Source organism: Stigmatopora argus, chromosome 20 (assembly GCF_051989625.1).
Source record: "Stigmatopora argus isolate UIUO_Sarg chromosome 20, RoL_Sarg_1.0, whole genome shotgun sequence".
Taxonomy (NCBI): Eukaryota; Metazoa; Chordata; class Actinopteri; order Syngnathiformes; family Syngnathidae; genus Stigmatopora; species Stigmatopora argus.
Genome location: NC_135406.1, coordinates 6,098,854 through 6,114,305, shown reverse-complemented (window position 1 = coordinate 6,114,305; position 15,452 = coordinate 6,098,854). Strand labels below are relative to the sequence as shown.

At 39.2% G+C, this 15,452-nt stretch overlaps 2 protein-coding genes and 1 non-coding gene across 3 annotated transcripts; 2 read left to right on the top strand and 1 right to left on the bottom strand.

The window, feature by feature from the left end:
• Position 1: 1 nt before the first annotated feature.
• On the bottom strand, positions 2 to 5,523 carry LOC144065932 (uncharacterized). The gene is made up of 2 exons (XM_077589178.1): positions 5,217 to 5,523; positions 2 to 1,426 (listed from the first exon to the last, which is right to left on the bottom strand). The coding sequence occupies exons 1-2, from the start codon at positions 5,341 to 5,343 to the stop codon at positions 486 to 488; spliced, it is 1,068 nt and encodes a 355-aa protein (XP_077445304.1). The 5' UTR covers positions 5,344 to 5,523; the 3' UTR covers positions 2 to 485.
• Positions 5,524 to 6,904: 1,381 nt separating this feature from the next.
• On the top strand, positions 6,905 to 7,069 carry LOC144066502 (U1 spliceosomal RNA). Its single transcript, XR_013297653.1, has one exon. It is a non-coding gene; the product is annotated as a U1 spliceosomal RNA (small nuclear RNA).
• A 584-nt stretch (positions 7,070 to 7,653) lies between these two features.
• On the top strand, positions 7,654 to 11,294 carry LOC144065896 (uncharacterized). The gene is made up of 2 exons (XM_077589123.1): positions 7,654 to 7,920; positions 9,153 to 11,294. The coding sequence occupies exons 1-2, from the start codon at positions 7,794 to 7,796 to the stop codon at positions 10,871 to 10,873; spliced, it is 1,848 nt and encodes a 615-aa protein (XP_077445249.1). The 5' UTR covers positions 7,654 to 7,793; the 3' UTR covers positions 10,874 to 11,294.
• The last annotated feature ends 4,158 nt before the right edge of the window (positions 11,295 to 15,452 follow it).

Genomic DNA, 15,452 nt, shown 5'->3' with positions numbered 1-15,452 from the left:
CTCAAATGTACAGTGTTTTTTATTTTAGTTTTCTTGAAAGTCAGTAAAAGCTATTATTGTATATAGTTTTTTTTTACATGTGCATCTACTTATATGTGAAAAACAGGATGCTGTACATAGAAGATAACAGAAAGAGGGTGTGGGCTGATTCTCAACATGACTCGACATTTTTTATAACTCATACCAAACTGACGCACTACTAACAAGCAATTGCAAAGAGCGAGTCAGCATATCTTATAGTAATAAAACAACTGGAAAAAAAAACTATTTCTCTCTCACTTTTTGAGTGAATTTTTGAAAGGGTTTTTCGCCTCTGTGGGTTTTACAGGTGTTTGTGTGACAGTATTTTTCCCACAAATTAAGCAGGATTTTGTTTAACCAGTGTGAGTTCTTGTGTGTGTGTTTTAAGTGTTCTTGTGACTGAATCGTTAACTGCAGACTGATAAGGAAGTTTTTTTTTCCCTTTGAGTGGGTTCGTTGTTAAGCTAATTGGTTTCACCTGTGTGGGTTTTTATGTGTTTTTGTAAATTTTGCTTGTTAGTGAACTTTTTACTACAGACTGAGCAGGAAAAAGGTTTTTCACCTGTGTGGGTTCTTAAGTGGGCATTTAGGTTTGACTTTTGACTGAATTTGCGGTTACAAACTGAGCAGAAAAAAGGTTTTTCACCTGTGTGTATTCTCAAGTGTTGTTTTAAGTTGACCTTTTTAGAGAAAGCTTGACCACAAACTGAGCACAAAAACGGTTTTTCACCAGCGTGGGTTCTTGTGTGTGTTTTCAAATGAATCATTTCTGTGAAGCTTTTGCCACAAACTGAGCAGGGAAATGGTTTTTCACCAGTGTGTGCTTTTATATGCCTTGTTACGTGGGCCTTTTGGGAGAAATCTTTACCACAAATTGAGCAGGAAAATGGTTTTTCACCAGTGTGGGATCTTAAGTGTAATTTTAAGGTGTAATTGTAGTTGAACTTTTTACCACAGACTGAGCAGGAAAAGATAAAAGCGTCTGTGTGGCTTCTTAAGTGTCTATTCAAATGAGACCTTTGACCAAAGGTTTTCCCACATTGAGAGCATTTGCAGAGTCCCGCGCCACTGTGAGTTTCCTTCTGACCTTCACCATCATTGTCAGATGAGAGTGACGCGACGTCCTCGTGATCTAATGAGCGAGCGATGAAATCGTCTCCCTGCAAACCTTCCATTGAGCTGCTGCTCCAAGGCTTTGCCCCTCTGCTGGCCTCGCCCATACAATCTTCCACCTCTTCCTCCTCTTTAATGTATGGCAGCTCTACTTCCTCCTTGATTCGAATTTGTTCTTCTCTCCTTTGCTGGCGCTCTGACTCCTCCTCTTTGATTTGGAGGAGCTCAACTTCCTCTTTAATGTCACGAGACTCTTGGTTATGCCGTTTAAGACAAAAATATTTTGTGAAACCTGCAAGACACGAGAAAAATCCATAATATAAGCGATTTCTAATGACCTAAAATCAACTCCTTGTATAACTCGCTTATGTAAGCCCCCGCGAATCTTGTAAACATTCTGCATACGTGACCAAAGGTAAATGGTGTTTGGGCCAAAACGATGACGATGGATTGCAGATGTTTCTTGTTTTCGGGGTCCATAAAAGACGTGAGCTTGCATTAAAGATCGGGTTCTTCCTCCCGACGCTGAATGAGCAGATTGTGCTGATTCATTCTTCCATAGCATCAGTCACGTCCGCATACCTGATTGCAATTCCCCTTATTAAGCAATAAAAACCCATACAAATGCAAAGCGGCACATTTTTACTCACATTGGGCGTCCTTAAATACAGTGGTACCTCGAGATACGAGCTTAATCCGTTCCGGGACTGAGCTCATATGACAAGATTCTCGTAACTCGAGGTAAAGTTTCCCATTGAAATGAATGGGAAACAAATTAATTCGTTCCAACTCTCTGAAAAAAACACCAAAAACAGGATATTGGATTGAAAAAAATGTTTTATTTCTTATAATTCGCCATATATTGACAAAGTAATAAATAACGAGTGGTTTAATAGAAATAAAGTGTTTAATCTAACTTAAATTGGGCGGATTTCGCCGAGAGGAGAGGGGCACAAAAGGGGCGGGGGGGGCTTCGGGTATTTTTTTCTTCCACACAATGCACTCGTAAACAAAACAAACACTCCACCCTCACGTTCGCTAACGATGGGCTGTTTGCTGTCGTCCTATTCCCTTCAAAATATTCCGAAAATGATGCACACAAATGTCCTCACAATCGGAGAACGCACGACCACTTGCCAACGGGCAGCAGTCTTATCAGCGATCGCACCGCTGCTCATGGGAGCTTCGGGGGCGCTGGCTAGCGGCTCCTTTTAGCTTGTAGCATCTGTGTTCGCATCCCCTCGAACGGCGCCTATGATAGAGTTGCTACCGGGGATGCTGTTGCGAACACGAGTATACTTCATTACCCAGAAAGCCCTCTTTTCCCCGCGCATGGGCGTTGTGCGTTTCCTGGTCTGAATAGCTCATCCGGTGCTCGTAAATATTGTTATACGTACACGAAAGATAGGCAAAAAAAAATGCCATGGCCACCTGGCTTGGTCGCATCACGAAATTTTGACCGCATCACGGGCGAATTATTCGATCGAAATTTCCCCCGTAAGACGAGCATTTTGTATGATGAGCGGTCGTATGACGAGGTACCACTGTATCTAAAATTTTCTCTAAAGTGGACAGGGTGCCCAATCAAGAATCTGTAGAAGTCGCTGTATGACGCTGGCAGCTTGACCGTCTGAGTACATTGCTTACCGACGCGCCATATTTATATAGTGAAAAGGTGGACGGGTGAAAGGGGAATGCGTGCGCATATCATGCTTAAAGCATGACAATATTAGCAGTCGACGTGGACGTTTTCATCTGCTACCAGTGACCGAGACAACCCGGATTAGAACCGAAATGGGTAAAACGAGATCGATTTTTACCCAAAAATGTACAGTGATGCCTCGACATACGAGTGCCCCGACATACGAGCAATTTGAGATACGAGTAAAATTTCGGGCCAATATTTATCTTGAGATACGAGACAAATTTTGATATACGAGCATACACTCCCTCGTGTAATGTCTTTGTGAGCACTGGGTGGGGCGTTGCATTTTTTGTGTTTTTCCCCCCGTTAGTTAGTGTGAATGGCGGAGCGATCGCTAATACGAGAGGAGTATATGCTACTTCTCGTTGGCAAGTGGTCGTGCTCAAACAGCGTGAGAACGCACAGCAGAGAACAGAGCAAAGTCTGATTAATCAGTGTCAGACTGTTCAGTATTTGTGCTGACATGTCAACCATTCACAAGGTAAAGTTTGTATGATAACGATGCAGGCAAAGTTTCTTTGGCAACGAACAAACTTTAGGCTGATAAGATTAGACATTTGCAGGGCTAAGTTTGTGCAAACAAGATTTTTTTATAGCTCACACAAACTGCAGCAATACGGACAAACAATTGCAAAGCAAGCTGGCCAGCCTATCCCACAGTTATCCTATTGTGAGGACATTTGTGTGCATCATTTGGGGAATATTTTGAAGGGAATACAAAAGCAAACAACCCTTGATAGGTTGCATCTGAAAGTCAGGGTGGAGGCGGGGCCAATAGAGCTAACCCGGGAGAAGAAAGGTCTCAAAATTGAAAACAAAATTAGAATTAAGTTTAGTGTAAGGTTAGATTAAATTTATTTTTAAGTGTGTCTGCATCGTAATCCAAGTTAATTTAAATTTGTTTATGTTATGTTACGAGCGCGTTGCCATGCAAAAAGTCTTTCTCGCTCTCTCTCTGTCCCTTTCTCTCTCCCCTCCGCGAAATCCATCTTAATTTTAGTACTTTTAAACACATTATAGTACTTTTAAACACATTTTAGTACTATTAAACCACTTGTTATGTGTTACTTTGTCACTAGATGGTGTTAGACGTACAGTTTTAGCACCTAACCATAATTCCTTAACTCAGTCTGATCCCGTCTAACAACTTGTGCGTGTTCAGCATCGAAGGAAGAGACCAGGGTATGCGCGTTACTCCACAGATGATTTATTCCTGATATTGATCCTTACAGAGCTCCGGGTCCCTTTCCCAAATATAAAACAAGCTGAGCGTCGCCATGCTTCAGTGGAGGATGAAAGAGACTAAAGTCCAAAACCCGCGTTTGCCAAATTATAGTATAACACAGATGAATATTCATTCGCTGAGTTTAATGATATGTGGACTGTCCCACGACGTTCTGCGGGGGTGTCCTCTCCTAGAATCTGCTTGTCCTTGAATCCACGTCTGGCCTAGTCGCCCTCCCCGCAGGGATTCCTTATCACCGACCAGTTATCACCGACCGCACCTTGAAGCAGAAACTCAAACAAAAGACCTTTTGCTCATTGTAATTGAGTTGAGAACAATAGTTTTAATCCTACTGTGGTACCATACCAAAATGAAACAGCTACAATGAAATGGAGTAAAATATGTCATATTCTTCAATGGAAAATTAGAACAAATAAAAATGTTTTTCCAATTCAATATCCAGTTTTGGGTGATTTTCAGAGGGTTGGAACGAATGAATTTGTTTTTAGTTCAATTCTATGGTTACGAGTAAATCGACATATGAGCTCGTATTTCGAGGTACCACTGTACTTAAAAAAATCCTGTGGAAAAGTTGTTATACGGCGTACACAATTTGAAATGATCAAAAAACATAGATGTCTGCCTTTTCACTATATAAATATAGTGCGTCAGCAAGCAATGTACCAATGTCAGTATCATAGAGGATATTGAAGAATATGACATATTTTACTCATTCATTTTGTTGTAGCTATTTCATTCTGATATATTACCACTGTAGGAGTAAAACCACTGTCTTAACTCGATTACAATGAACAAAAGGTCTCTGTCTAAAGTCTCTGCTTTGAGGTTGGTTACCGTCTTACATTGTTAGACGGGATAAGACAGATTTAGGAATTGGAGTCGGAAGCTAAAATCTTAAGTCTAACAATATCTACATTATCTTGAATTTAGTGCATACTAATTGGGCACCCCGTCCACTTTGGAGAAAATGTTTGACTTTTAAGTACGCCCTATGTGAGTAAATATTGCTGCGTTGTGTTTATTATCGCTTAATGCGGGGAATTGCAATCATTAATAAGGGGAGCAATTGGCCGAGGTTGCCAGGTATGAAGAAACCAATAGGACAAAATAAGCGTCCAAAAGTGAACCCACCTTCGAGCCTGTGAAGAACGACCTTTGCGTGCATTATTTTGCTGAAAGTCGGAAATGTCTGGGGTGCTGGATCTTCCTTTGTCTCACAAAGTTCCTTCTTGAACTTTGCTGTCGTCTGAGCGGACATTTTCCACACTTGAGTTCTGCTCGCTTGATGACGTGTCAAACGTTTTTAGCTGGGCTAAGCTAACGTAACTGAAATGGAGGAAAAACATGGCGTACGGAAAGACGACACTACGGAGGGAAATGATCGTCTATGTCGTAAACCTTTTCGAGAATACCAACTGTTGAGCAGCGCATGCGCAGTACATAGGTAATTGAAAGGCGCATGCGTAGATGTGCGCTTTTTTTAAAAGAGTACGTTGTGTATGGAGGAAAAAACTGAATAAATACGCAATTGAAAATTTGTTGGCTCATTAAAAGAATTATATCTATATTTATTGTTTATATTTTATTCTATTCCTTCCAATATTAATTTTAACGTGAGTTCCTCTCGCTTGCTGACGTGACAAAGGAGAAGCTAGCTTTCTTTAGCTAAGATAACGTAGGCAGTAACTGCGCATGCGCAGTACACAAGTACATGAAAAGCGTAGATTTGCGACTATTTTTTTTCCTGCGATTCCATATTCTTCAAAACAGGAGAAATTGCGACACAGAAACGAAAAAATAAACCCTGGAGAAACTTTTTTTTAAATAAACGAGTCCATTGTTATTTTTATTCACATAACTTCCACTTAGCTTTTGACATTAGGACAGATGTTCAATGAATTTATCAACTGTGTCGCATTTTTAATTACAACAAGTATATGGAACAAGAAAATGTGAACGCAAATACGTAAATTAAAACAATGGAAACAATAGGTCATTTAATCAGTGTCAGTTGTGTTCGTCAACTATGTTTCCTGCAGGTTTTTTTACGTCCACTAGGTGTCAGTATTAAACTACATACAGAATGATCCTTATTTTGCGGAGGCAAATTACAGTTGTACCTCTACTTACTCCAGCACTCTCCGCGACCCTAATGAGGATAAAGCAGTTCAGAAAATGAGATGAGAACTTTAAAACCACAGTTTTGTTCATGAATGTTTTAACACTGAAAAGAGGCGGTTTTTATGAAGAAAGCTTCCTTTCCCCTTTTTAAATTTCTTTTTTAAAAATAATTTCTATTTGATTTTCAATTTTTCAAATCATCATTTTGTTATAGATAAAAAAATTGTGATTTTTAGAGAAGTGCTAGTTGTATTTTGTTTTCTGCCTTTGTTCAGACCTTTATTTGTTTAAAGTCATTATCTTGACAAACTAAGGACAAAACATTATCACAAGATTTAAAATTTATATACCATCGCATTCATGTTCTGCACAACACTTGATGTTAGTAGCAAAGTGCAATAGGAACTGTGAGGGGGTGGGGCTACATCGTCAAGTTGGTTACGCCCCAAAAAGCAGCGCATGCGCATTGACTATGTATAAATATTTGGAAGAGCAGCAAAGCATGATGGGATTATTTATCATACTTAAAGCTAAATTAAAGATCGGTCAATTCATGTAATGACTGAACTATTACATGCACTAGTTCTTGGTAGAATGTGCGTGTGTTTATAACTATGTTATTATGGTGTAGTAAACGAGCACGTGACTGAAGATGTTGAGCACGCGAAACAAGAGGGTGCTGCAGCTGTGTACAACTCATACTTACCTGGCAGGGGAGATACCATGATCATGAAGGTGGTTCACCCAGGGTGAGGCTCAGCCATTGCACTCCCGGCTGTGCTGACCTCTGCGAATTCCCCAAATGTGGGAATCTCGACTGCACAATTTATGGTAGTGGGGGACTGCGTTCGCGCTCTCCCCTGATTACAAAGTAAAATAAAAACTACATTTCTCATAATTATCATATACATGCAACAAAAGAACACGCGGCTTCATGTGGAACTAGCTATCTGCTGGCACAGGATAATTTAATTTAGTGTCTCCAAAAATCGTTTAATTCTGTCTGAGCCGCCGACTCCTTTTTCTCTTCGAAGTAGTGCGCGGTGCATGCTGGGATATATAAAACGGCGTTTCGTTTGGGAATTCTTTTCTTGATTACGCCATAATTTTCACTGTTTGGCACAATGATTGGAAATGGAAATTTTTATGTTTTTTGCCTTTTTTTTAATTTAGTGTCTCCAAAAGAGTCATTTATTTCTGTCTGAGCCGCCGACGCCTTTTCCCGTAGTAGTAATATAAACAATAAATATAGATAGAAGCCTTTTAATGAGCCAATTGCGTATTTTTTTCCTCCATACATATAACGTAGATACTCTTTTTTAAAAAGCGCAAATCTACGCATGCGCGCTTCAAGAATTCTGTTGAGCAGCGCATGCGCAGTGCATTTACCTATGCACTGCGCATGCGCTGCTCAACAGTTGGTATTCTCGAATCGGATTACGACGTAGACAAGCATTTTCCTCCGTAGATTCGTCATTCCGTTCGCCATGTTTTTCCTCCATTTCAGTTACGATAGCTTAGCTAGCTAAAGAAAACAGGCTTCTTTGTTTGACACGTCACCAAGCAGGCAGAACTCAAGTGTGGAAAATGTCCGCTAGAACGACACCAAAGTTTAAGAAGGAACTTTCGGGGACAAAGGAAGATCCGGCACATCAGATATTTCCGGCTTTTGGCAAAATAATGCACGCAAAGGTCGTTCTTCACAGGCTCGAAGGTGGGTTCACTTTATACACTCATTTTTATAGTGCTTACACTTGATATAATGTTTATTTTCTTTTTCATAATGATATCCTAATCGTGTTTTGTAAAGTCTTTTGTTTCAAGAATATTAGAAATGGTCAATTTATATCAGAACTTTGCCAATAGAGAAAAAGCAGCACGTTTTAAAAATTTGAGTGAACATGATTTTGCTAGGTTTTTGTACTGGAACAAGTTAAATGTACGTAACCCCCCTTTTTTTAAAGGCAATAGTCATTCATTTTTCCTTAAAACAGGCTTAAAGCTACTAATATTAATCCTTGCTCGAGATACGAGATTAATTCGTTCTGGGACTGAGCTCGTATGTCCATTTACTCGTAACTCAAATAAACGTTTCCCATAGAAATGATCTAAAAACAAATTAATTCGTTCCAACCCTCTGAAAAAAAACACCCAAAACAGGATAATGGATTGAAAAAGCATTTTTATTTGTTCTAATTCGCCATTTATTAACAAAGTAACAAATAACTAGTGGTTTAATAGTACTAAAATTAGACGAGAGACTTTTTGCACGGCAACACGCTCGTAACATAACATAAACAAATTGAAATGAACTTGGATTACGAAGCAAACACACAAATAAATTTAATCTAACCTTGCACTAACATTTAATTCTAATTTTGTTTTAAATGTTGATACATATTGTTGATAAATATTTGCCCGAAATTTTACTCGTATCTCAATTTGCTCGTATGTCGGGGCGCTCGTATGTCGAGGTACCACTGTAATTAAATTGATAAGGTATTAACAACAAAGAAACATCGGACCGATTCATTGTTAGATTAATCGTCTTATTAGTAATAAGGTAAATAATTGTTGCAGGTCGACAATGAAGGCCGTATGTTTAAACATAACATTTTTATTTTTTTGGTCACTGTGGCTTCACAAATCGATATAAATGTGCTTTCATGTCGATTTAAAAAAAAAAAATCATAGCTCGGTCCCGTAACGTATTAAGCTCGTATATCAAGGTATTACTGTTCTGCTAGGTGACGTCATTAATATATGGCGCTCTCTTCCGTTTAGTTTCATTACTGTTAACAAGAAATTCAGTCATTTGAATTGGAAAAATGGTTAATCTTCGTTCCGTCGAAAATTGCTCCAGTCTTTAAATTCCCAGTCTAACCTAAAGGACTTCTCGTTAAATACAGTTAATAAAATATATCATTTATCTTCGTGTCTTTGCAGGTTTCAGAAAATATCTTGGTCCTGATGGGCAAGAGTCTGTTGGCCTTAAAGAGGAACTTGAGCTCCCCCAAATCAAAGGGGAGGAGCCAGAGTTGCCTCAACAAAAAATGCAAGACGAGCAACTACCAATCAAAAAGGAGGAAGATGATTTCACCTGGTCAACTGGTGAGCCCTTGACGAGGGAAGATGATCTGGGCGTGGCCAGCAAAGGGGCGGAGCCTGCAAACGCCTCAGGATGGCCCCAAATTAAAGAGGAGGAGCCTGAATTCCCTCAACTCTATCAGAAGAGCGAAGAGCAACCTCCAGTCAAAAAGGAGGAGCAAGATGTCATCGGGTCAACTGGTGAGCCTTTCAAGCGGGAAGAGGATCTAAGCGTGGTCAGTGGAGAGGCGGAGCCTGCAAACATGTCAACATGGCCCCAAATTAAAGAGGAGGAGCCACAGTCCCCCCAACAAGACAAGAGAGAAGAGGAACCTCCAATCAAAAACGAGGAAGGTGTCAAATCGTCAACTGGTGAGCCTTTCAAGAGTGAAAATGATCTCGGCGTGGCCATCAGAGGGGCGGAGCTTCCCCACGGCAGCAGCTCAACAGAAGGATTGCAAGCAGAAGATGGTGTTAAGAAAAAGCCCAGTGGCGACAAACTCTACAAATGCAACCAGTGTGGGAAAACATTTCGCAAGAAGTCTCATTTTAAATCACATTTGATGACCCACACTGGGGAGAAACCCTTTTCATGTTCAGTTTGTGGTAAAAATTTTACAACAAAAGCAAGCCTGAAAACCCACACAAAAACCCACACTGGTGAAAAACCATTTTCCTGCTCATTCTGTCCTAAAAGATTCACTGTGGAGAGATACTTAAAACAACACTTATTAACCCACACTGTTCAACAAACATTTACCTGTTCTGTTTGTGGTCGAACATTTTCCTATAAAAAAAACTTAAATACACACTTTAATAAGCACATATTTGCGACCAAAACCAAATTAAAATGTGACAAAAGAACCTACACTGGTGAAAAACCCTTTTCGTGCTCACTTTGTGGTCAAACTTTCACACAGAAGGCAAACTTAATTGGTCACACAAGAATCCACACTGGTGAAAAACCATTTTCGTGTTCAGTTTGTGGTCAGACATTTAAATCGAAGGGACAGTTAAATCTTCACACAAGAACCCACACTGGTGAAAAACCATTTGCGTGTTCAGTTTGTGGTAAAAGCTTCGCATGGAAGAGAAGCTTCATTACTCACATGAGAAACCACACTGGTGAAAAACCATTTCCGTGCTTAGTTTGCGGTCAAGCATTTACAGAGAAAAGAAGCTTAATTAAGCACGCAACTACCCACACTGGCGAAAAACCATTTTTGTGCTCAGTTTGTGGTCAAGCATTCGCTTACAAGGAATACTTAAATAGGCACGCAAGAACCCACACTGGCGAAAAAAACTTTTCGTGCTCAGTTTGTGGTCAGAAATGTACACGGAAGGAAACCTTAATTAGTCACACAAGAACCCACACTGGTGAAAAACCCTTTCCCTGTTCAGTTTGTGGTCAAGCATTCGCATTGAATGGAAACTTAAAAAAACACCTAATGACCCACACTGGTGAAAAACCATTTTCGTGCTCAATTTGTGGTCAGACATTTAGACAGAAGAAAAGCTTAATTAGACACGCAAAAACCCACACTGGCAACAACCCATTTTCGTGCTCAAGCAAAGCCTAAAACAACACTTTATATCCCACATTGGAGAACAATGTCCTGTGGCCACAGTTTTGCTACTAAATCCCAATTAAAAACCCACACATTGGTGAAGAAATTGGTCAGAAACCCTTTTCCTGCTCAGCTTGATTTAGTCGTAAAGACACGTGTTGTGAGGAGCGTTGACCAATGATGTCATTTTCTATTTGAAACATTATTAATTATGGATTCTTTGTCCAATCTGTGTATGATATTCATCAACACTTTTGAAGTGGCATAATGCTTGGTCTGGGCCCCACCTCCACTCTTTAAATTAAAATTCAGATTTTGGTGTTTCGCATATCGATTAATTTAAATTCTTTTCACAATAATTATTTTTATCCTTCTATTTTTGTGGTTGTTCTTGATTTTTTTTCCAGCTCACTTTAATTTATTTTTTGAATTATTTTTTGAATTAATAAAAATGAATTATTTTTATCCATCCTGTATTTTTTGTGGTTATTTTTTTTTTAAATCTGTTTTCCGAAATGTATTGTAGTGGTTGTTTAAATCATAGAGGCTTGTTTTTTTTACTTATATTTTTAACACTTTAAATAGGTTATATTAGCATTTGCGTTTTGAAATATTTTTTTCTACTTTGATTAATTTATTTTGAGGGTTTAAAAAAAATCAACCCGGTTATTCTGGATAATTTTCTGGAGTTGTTTTTTGACTTTCATCATTATTTTCAAGTACTGTATTTTCTGCACTATAAGGCGCAGCTGAAAGACTCAAAAGCTGGCAATGGATCAATATTGTTTAAATGTTTTATAAAATTCCCTTGATCTAGTGCAGGGGTAGGGAACCTATGGCTCGGGAGCCATATGTGGCTCTTTCCATGGGTGCATATGGCTCTCCACTAACATGTGAGGTAAAATATGTTAATCACTAGTGAGAGCCGAGTCCCGAACGCACCAATAGGAGCGTCACGTTGACACTGTGGCATTGAGACTAGCTCTAGCACCACTTTAATCAGAATTTAGTTTGTATTACTCTTCTGCATGCATCTTCTCATTGATACTGATTAATTAGCAACAGCATACAAATGTTATCAAAATAATTCAGAGACTTTTTGTGATTAAAAAGTGGTGAAATGACAAAAAAAAATTGCACATTTTCATATCTTGTAAATTCTGAGAATGGCTCTTTAGCAATAACATTAGAAAATAAGAATTGTTTATGGCTCTCTCTTTCAAAAAAGTTCCCGAACCCTGATCTAGTGGGTGTGTAACAAAAGTAACTACAGTCGTACCTCTACATACGAAATTAATTGGTTCCAAGACTTTATGGTAACTTGAAAATTTCGTAAGTCGGTGTACTTTATATGTCAATTCTATAATTCCTTCCAGTCTTCACACAACTACCAACAAGACCCTTTAAAATTGGTCAAAGTGTCCCAATTCTGTATGAAAGTTGTGAGGAAACACAAAAATGAGAGGAAATTATAAGGAAATGATTTATTAATGTCTTAAAATAAATAAAGCATATTAAAATGTGCCCTGAAATAGTTCCCTCCACGGCCGTTATACTGAGAGACGTACTACCCGTGTTTGTCCGCCAGATGGCGGCAAGAGCCCATTCTAGCCAAAAGTCGTCCACTTTGTAGTACATTTTAGACGTTTACGTGTGCCCTGTGCGTGAAAATATGTGCCATGTTGCATTTGTAGTTGTTCATCCTGTAATATGGGAAATTCAAAACATAATAACGGAAAAGGAAATGCATTTACTTTTTGGGGGATTACGTAACTTGGATCTTTTTTGCAACTCCAATATCACCCATTATAAAAAAAATATTTAAAAATGGATAACCTGAAACTCTAGAGGCATTTGCAAGTAGAGGTATGACTGTACTTATAGTACAGCTCCATCTAGTGGATGTATAACAACCTCCCACACTTCTACTACAACTCCATCTAGTGGATGTATCTCACCCACATTACTGAAACTAATTTAATTTAGATGTATATAAAAGCACCCCCACCTTAATACTACTGTATTTTCTCGCATATAAGCCTTATTTGTTACTCAAAAAAATGAAGACAGAATCAAAGGTATGGCTTATATGCGCACAAGACGTATATAATATTTCTATACTCTTTTACCAGTAGATGTCGGCAAATGTACTGTGTTATTTTCTGTTTTGCAGTAAGAAAAAAAACATTGGATGAATTACCAACTTCCTTATGATATTGACCCTAATGAGAAAACAACCATTACTAGATGAATTTGTATAAAAATGTTTTTTTTGTTCTGTAGGCATCCGTTTTTGTTGTTATTATTTTCTCTTCAAAGTAACATTTCTACTCCCTAATAAAACCATGAATCTGGAGGTGAAAATTGTGAATCATGGGGCGGCTTATATGCGAGAAATTGTAAATTTCAACAATTTTAAGGGTGCGGCTTATACGCATGGGTGGCTTATATGCGAGTAAATACGGTAATACTATAGTTTCATCTAGTAGTTGTATATAACGTAAAAGTAAAGTAAATCAAGCTAAAATTCAAATTAAGATTATAGATATGAAGAAATTTTTTAGCCTTTGTTTCATTTTTTAAATTTATTTTTTTAAGTGAATAAAAAAATATTTACTTTTTTTCCAGCTTGTTTTTAGGTGCCCAAAAAAAAATTTAAAATCAGAATTTAAAAAAATGAATGGAATATTTCCCCCTTTATTTTTAAATGAAAATAAAACCTATTAAGGTACATATACTCTGTCAAAAATGAGTAAAAGATACAAAATGAATTAATTAAGTATTTATTTTCCCAGACAAAAGTTAAAATAAATCTAAAAAAGGATGTTTTTTCACTTGTTTTTAAAACAAAAAAAATATTTTGAAATTATCAACTTTAGAAAACCAATGCAATCATCAATGTAAATATCAAAATGAATATTTATTTCAATTAAAGCAGGGGTGTCAGACTCGGGTTGGTTCGCGGGTCGCGTTAACGTCAACTTGATTTCACGTTTTTTAATAAATGGATTAAAAGAACTAGATTAAAATCCCTGAATATTCAGTTTTTATCGATCTAAAACAATGTTTATTTTAGCTTTTTTTAAATATATTTTTAGATTTTACAAAATGATTTTTGAACTAAAAACACAGAAAAAAAATGATTAAAAAAATTACAATTATTGATTTAAAAGGGGGAAAATCAGGAAATTTAATATACATCTATACTCTTCATTTTAATTTTATCCTAAAACAGAAAGTCGGCACTCATGATTTACTTTCCCGGGCCACATAAAATGATGCAGCGGGCCAGATTTGGCCCCCGGGCCGCCACTTTGACACAGCAATTAAAGGCTGTTGCTAATCAACACTTAAGACAGGTCGCATGTTTTTCTTTCGCGCCTTTACATCTTAAATGTTTATCGCCATCAATGGCGGCAAATGTCCAATCCATGAAGTTCAATTCATCAATTAATTTGTGCAAACTAGCATGCCCGCCGCTACAAGCTACAGCTCGTTTGGCTAATTGTCACATTTCATATTCGCGGGTGATGGAGGGCACCATTAGACCGGCCCCTATTAGGACCCCCGCGGGAGTCGCATTAAAGGCCAATTTCCCAGGCGGACGTCATCAATCGGGGTTGCTAAGTGGATCTTTTGGACGCCTTAAAACGAGCGGCGAGCTCACTTGGCCGGGCGCATCAATCTCGCTGGCTTTTAGCGGCGAGGCAAACGTCTCGATGGGCTTTTCAAAGATCTGCGAGGGGAGAACATATTTCATTCGGCGGGCAAAAGAGACTCCAGTTCAGTTTTCACTTGGCGATCCGCCGGCGGGGCCCTCGCTCGCTAATCGTTAGCCCGCCGCTAAAGGACGACGACAGCTTTATCGTTTCTACAAGCACGTTGACGATAAAGCCGGTCCTCACTTGGAGTTTTACATGCTTAACGTAATAGGTGTAAATTACAAGGTGGTTATTGGACAACACGTTTGGTTTCGAGGGCAGACGCTGCTGCTAATTGGTTGTCTTCAGCGAGGGGGCGGGGCCAGGTCGGACAGGCCTGATGGGGCGGGGTACTATGGATTTTCCCGTCTGTTGTTTTTTATTTTTTTTGTATTTATGTGCTGCTGTTAGCCAGTCAATCACATTTAATTGACAGCTCTGCGCTGGGGGGCCGAGCTGGGATGACAGGACTTTAATGCCGGGGGATTGGGGGTGGGGGGGTGGTCTTACAGCGACTGTGTGTTGGGTGTTGCCCTCCTCCCCGCCGTCAACCGCATTAATTGATCAAAGGGCGGCCATGATGGATGTTGATCAAAACAACCTTTCAGAAAAATACGTTGACCAAACGCAAAAAGGGCCACTGGTGGCCAACAGGGGGCGACATCCAAGCATGTTTTTGTTGCCGTGCAACGGCCTTCGGGAGAAGGTCCGCGGGGCGTCGCGGTCGATTGCGGTTGACGGCGAGCATGAGAACACCTTGTTAGCGTGTCTGTCCGCCGCTCCCGCAGGATGCCGCTTAGCTACGCTACGCTAGGCTACGCTCGCTCTTGCCGCATCGACCGCCGAAAACCGGAGACGGCTGGTGGAAAATGTCAACAACATTTTAGGGG

Coding starts and splice junctions, on each gene's coding strand:
- LOC144065896 (XM_077589123.1), top strand. CDS start 7,794: ATGTCCGCTAGAACGACACCAAAGTTTAAGAAGGAACTTTCGGGGACA. Junction 7,921..9,152: donor CGTTCTTCACAGGCTCGAAG/GTGGGTTCACTT, acceptor GTGTCTTTGCAG/GTTTCAGAAAATATCTTGGT.
- LOC144065932 (XM_077589178.1), bottom strand. CDS start 5,343: ATGTCCGCTCAGACGACAGCAAAGTTCAAGAAGGAACTTTGTGAGACA. Junction 1,427..5,216: donor CGTTCTTCACAGGCTCGAAG/GTGGGTTCACTT, acceptor CGTGTCTTGCAG/GTTTCACAAAATATTTTTGT.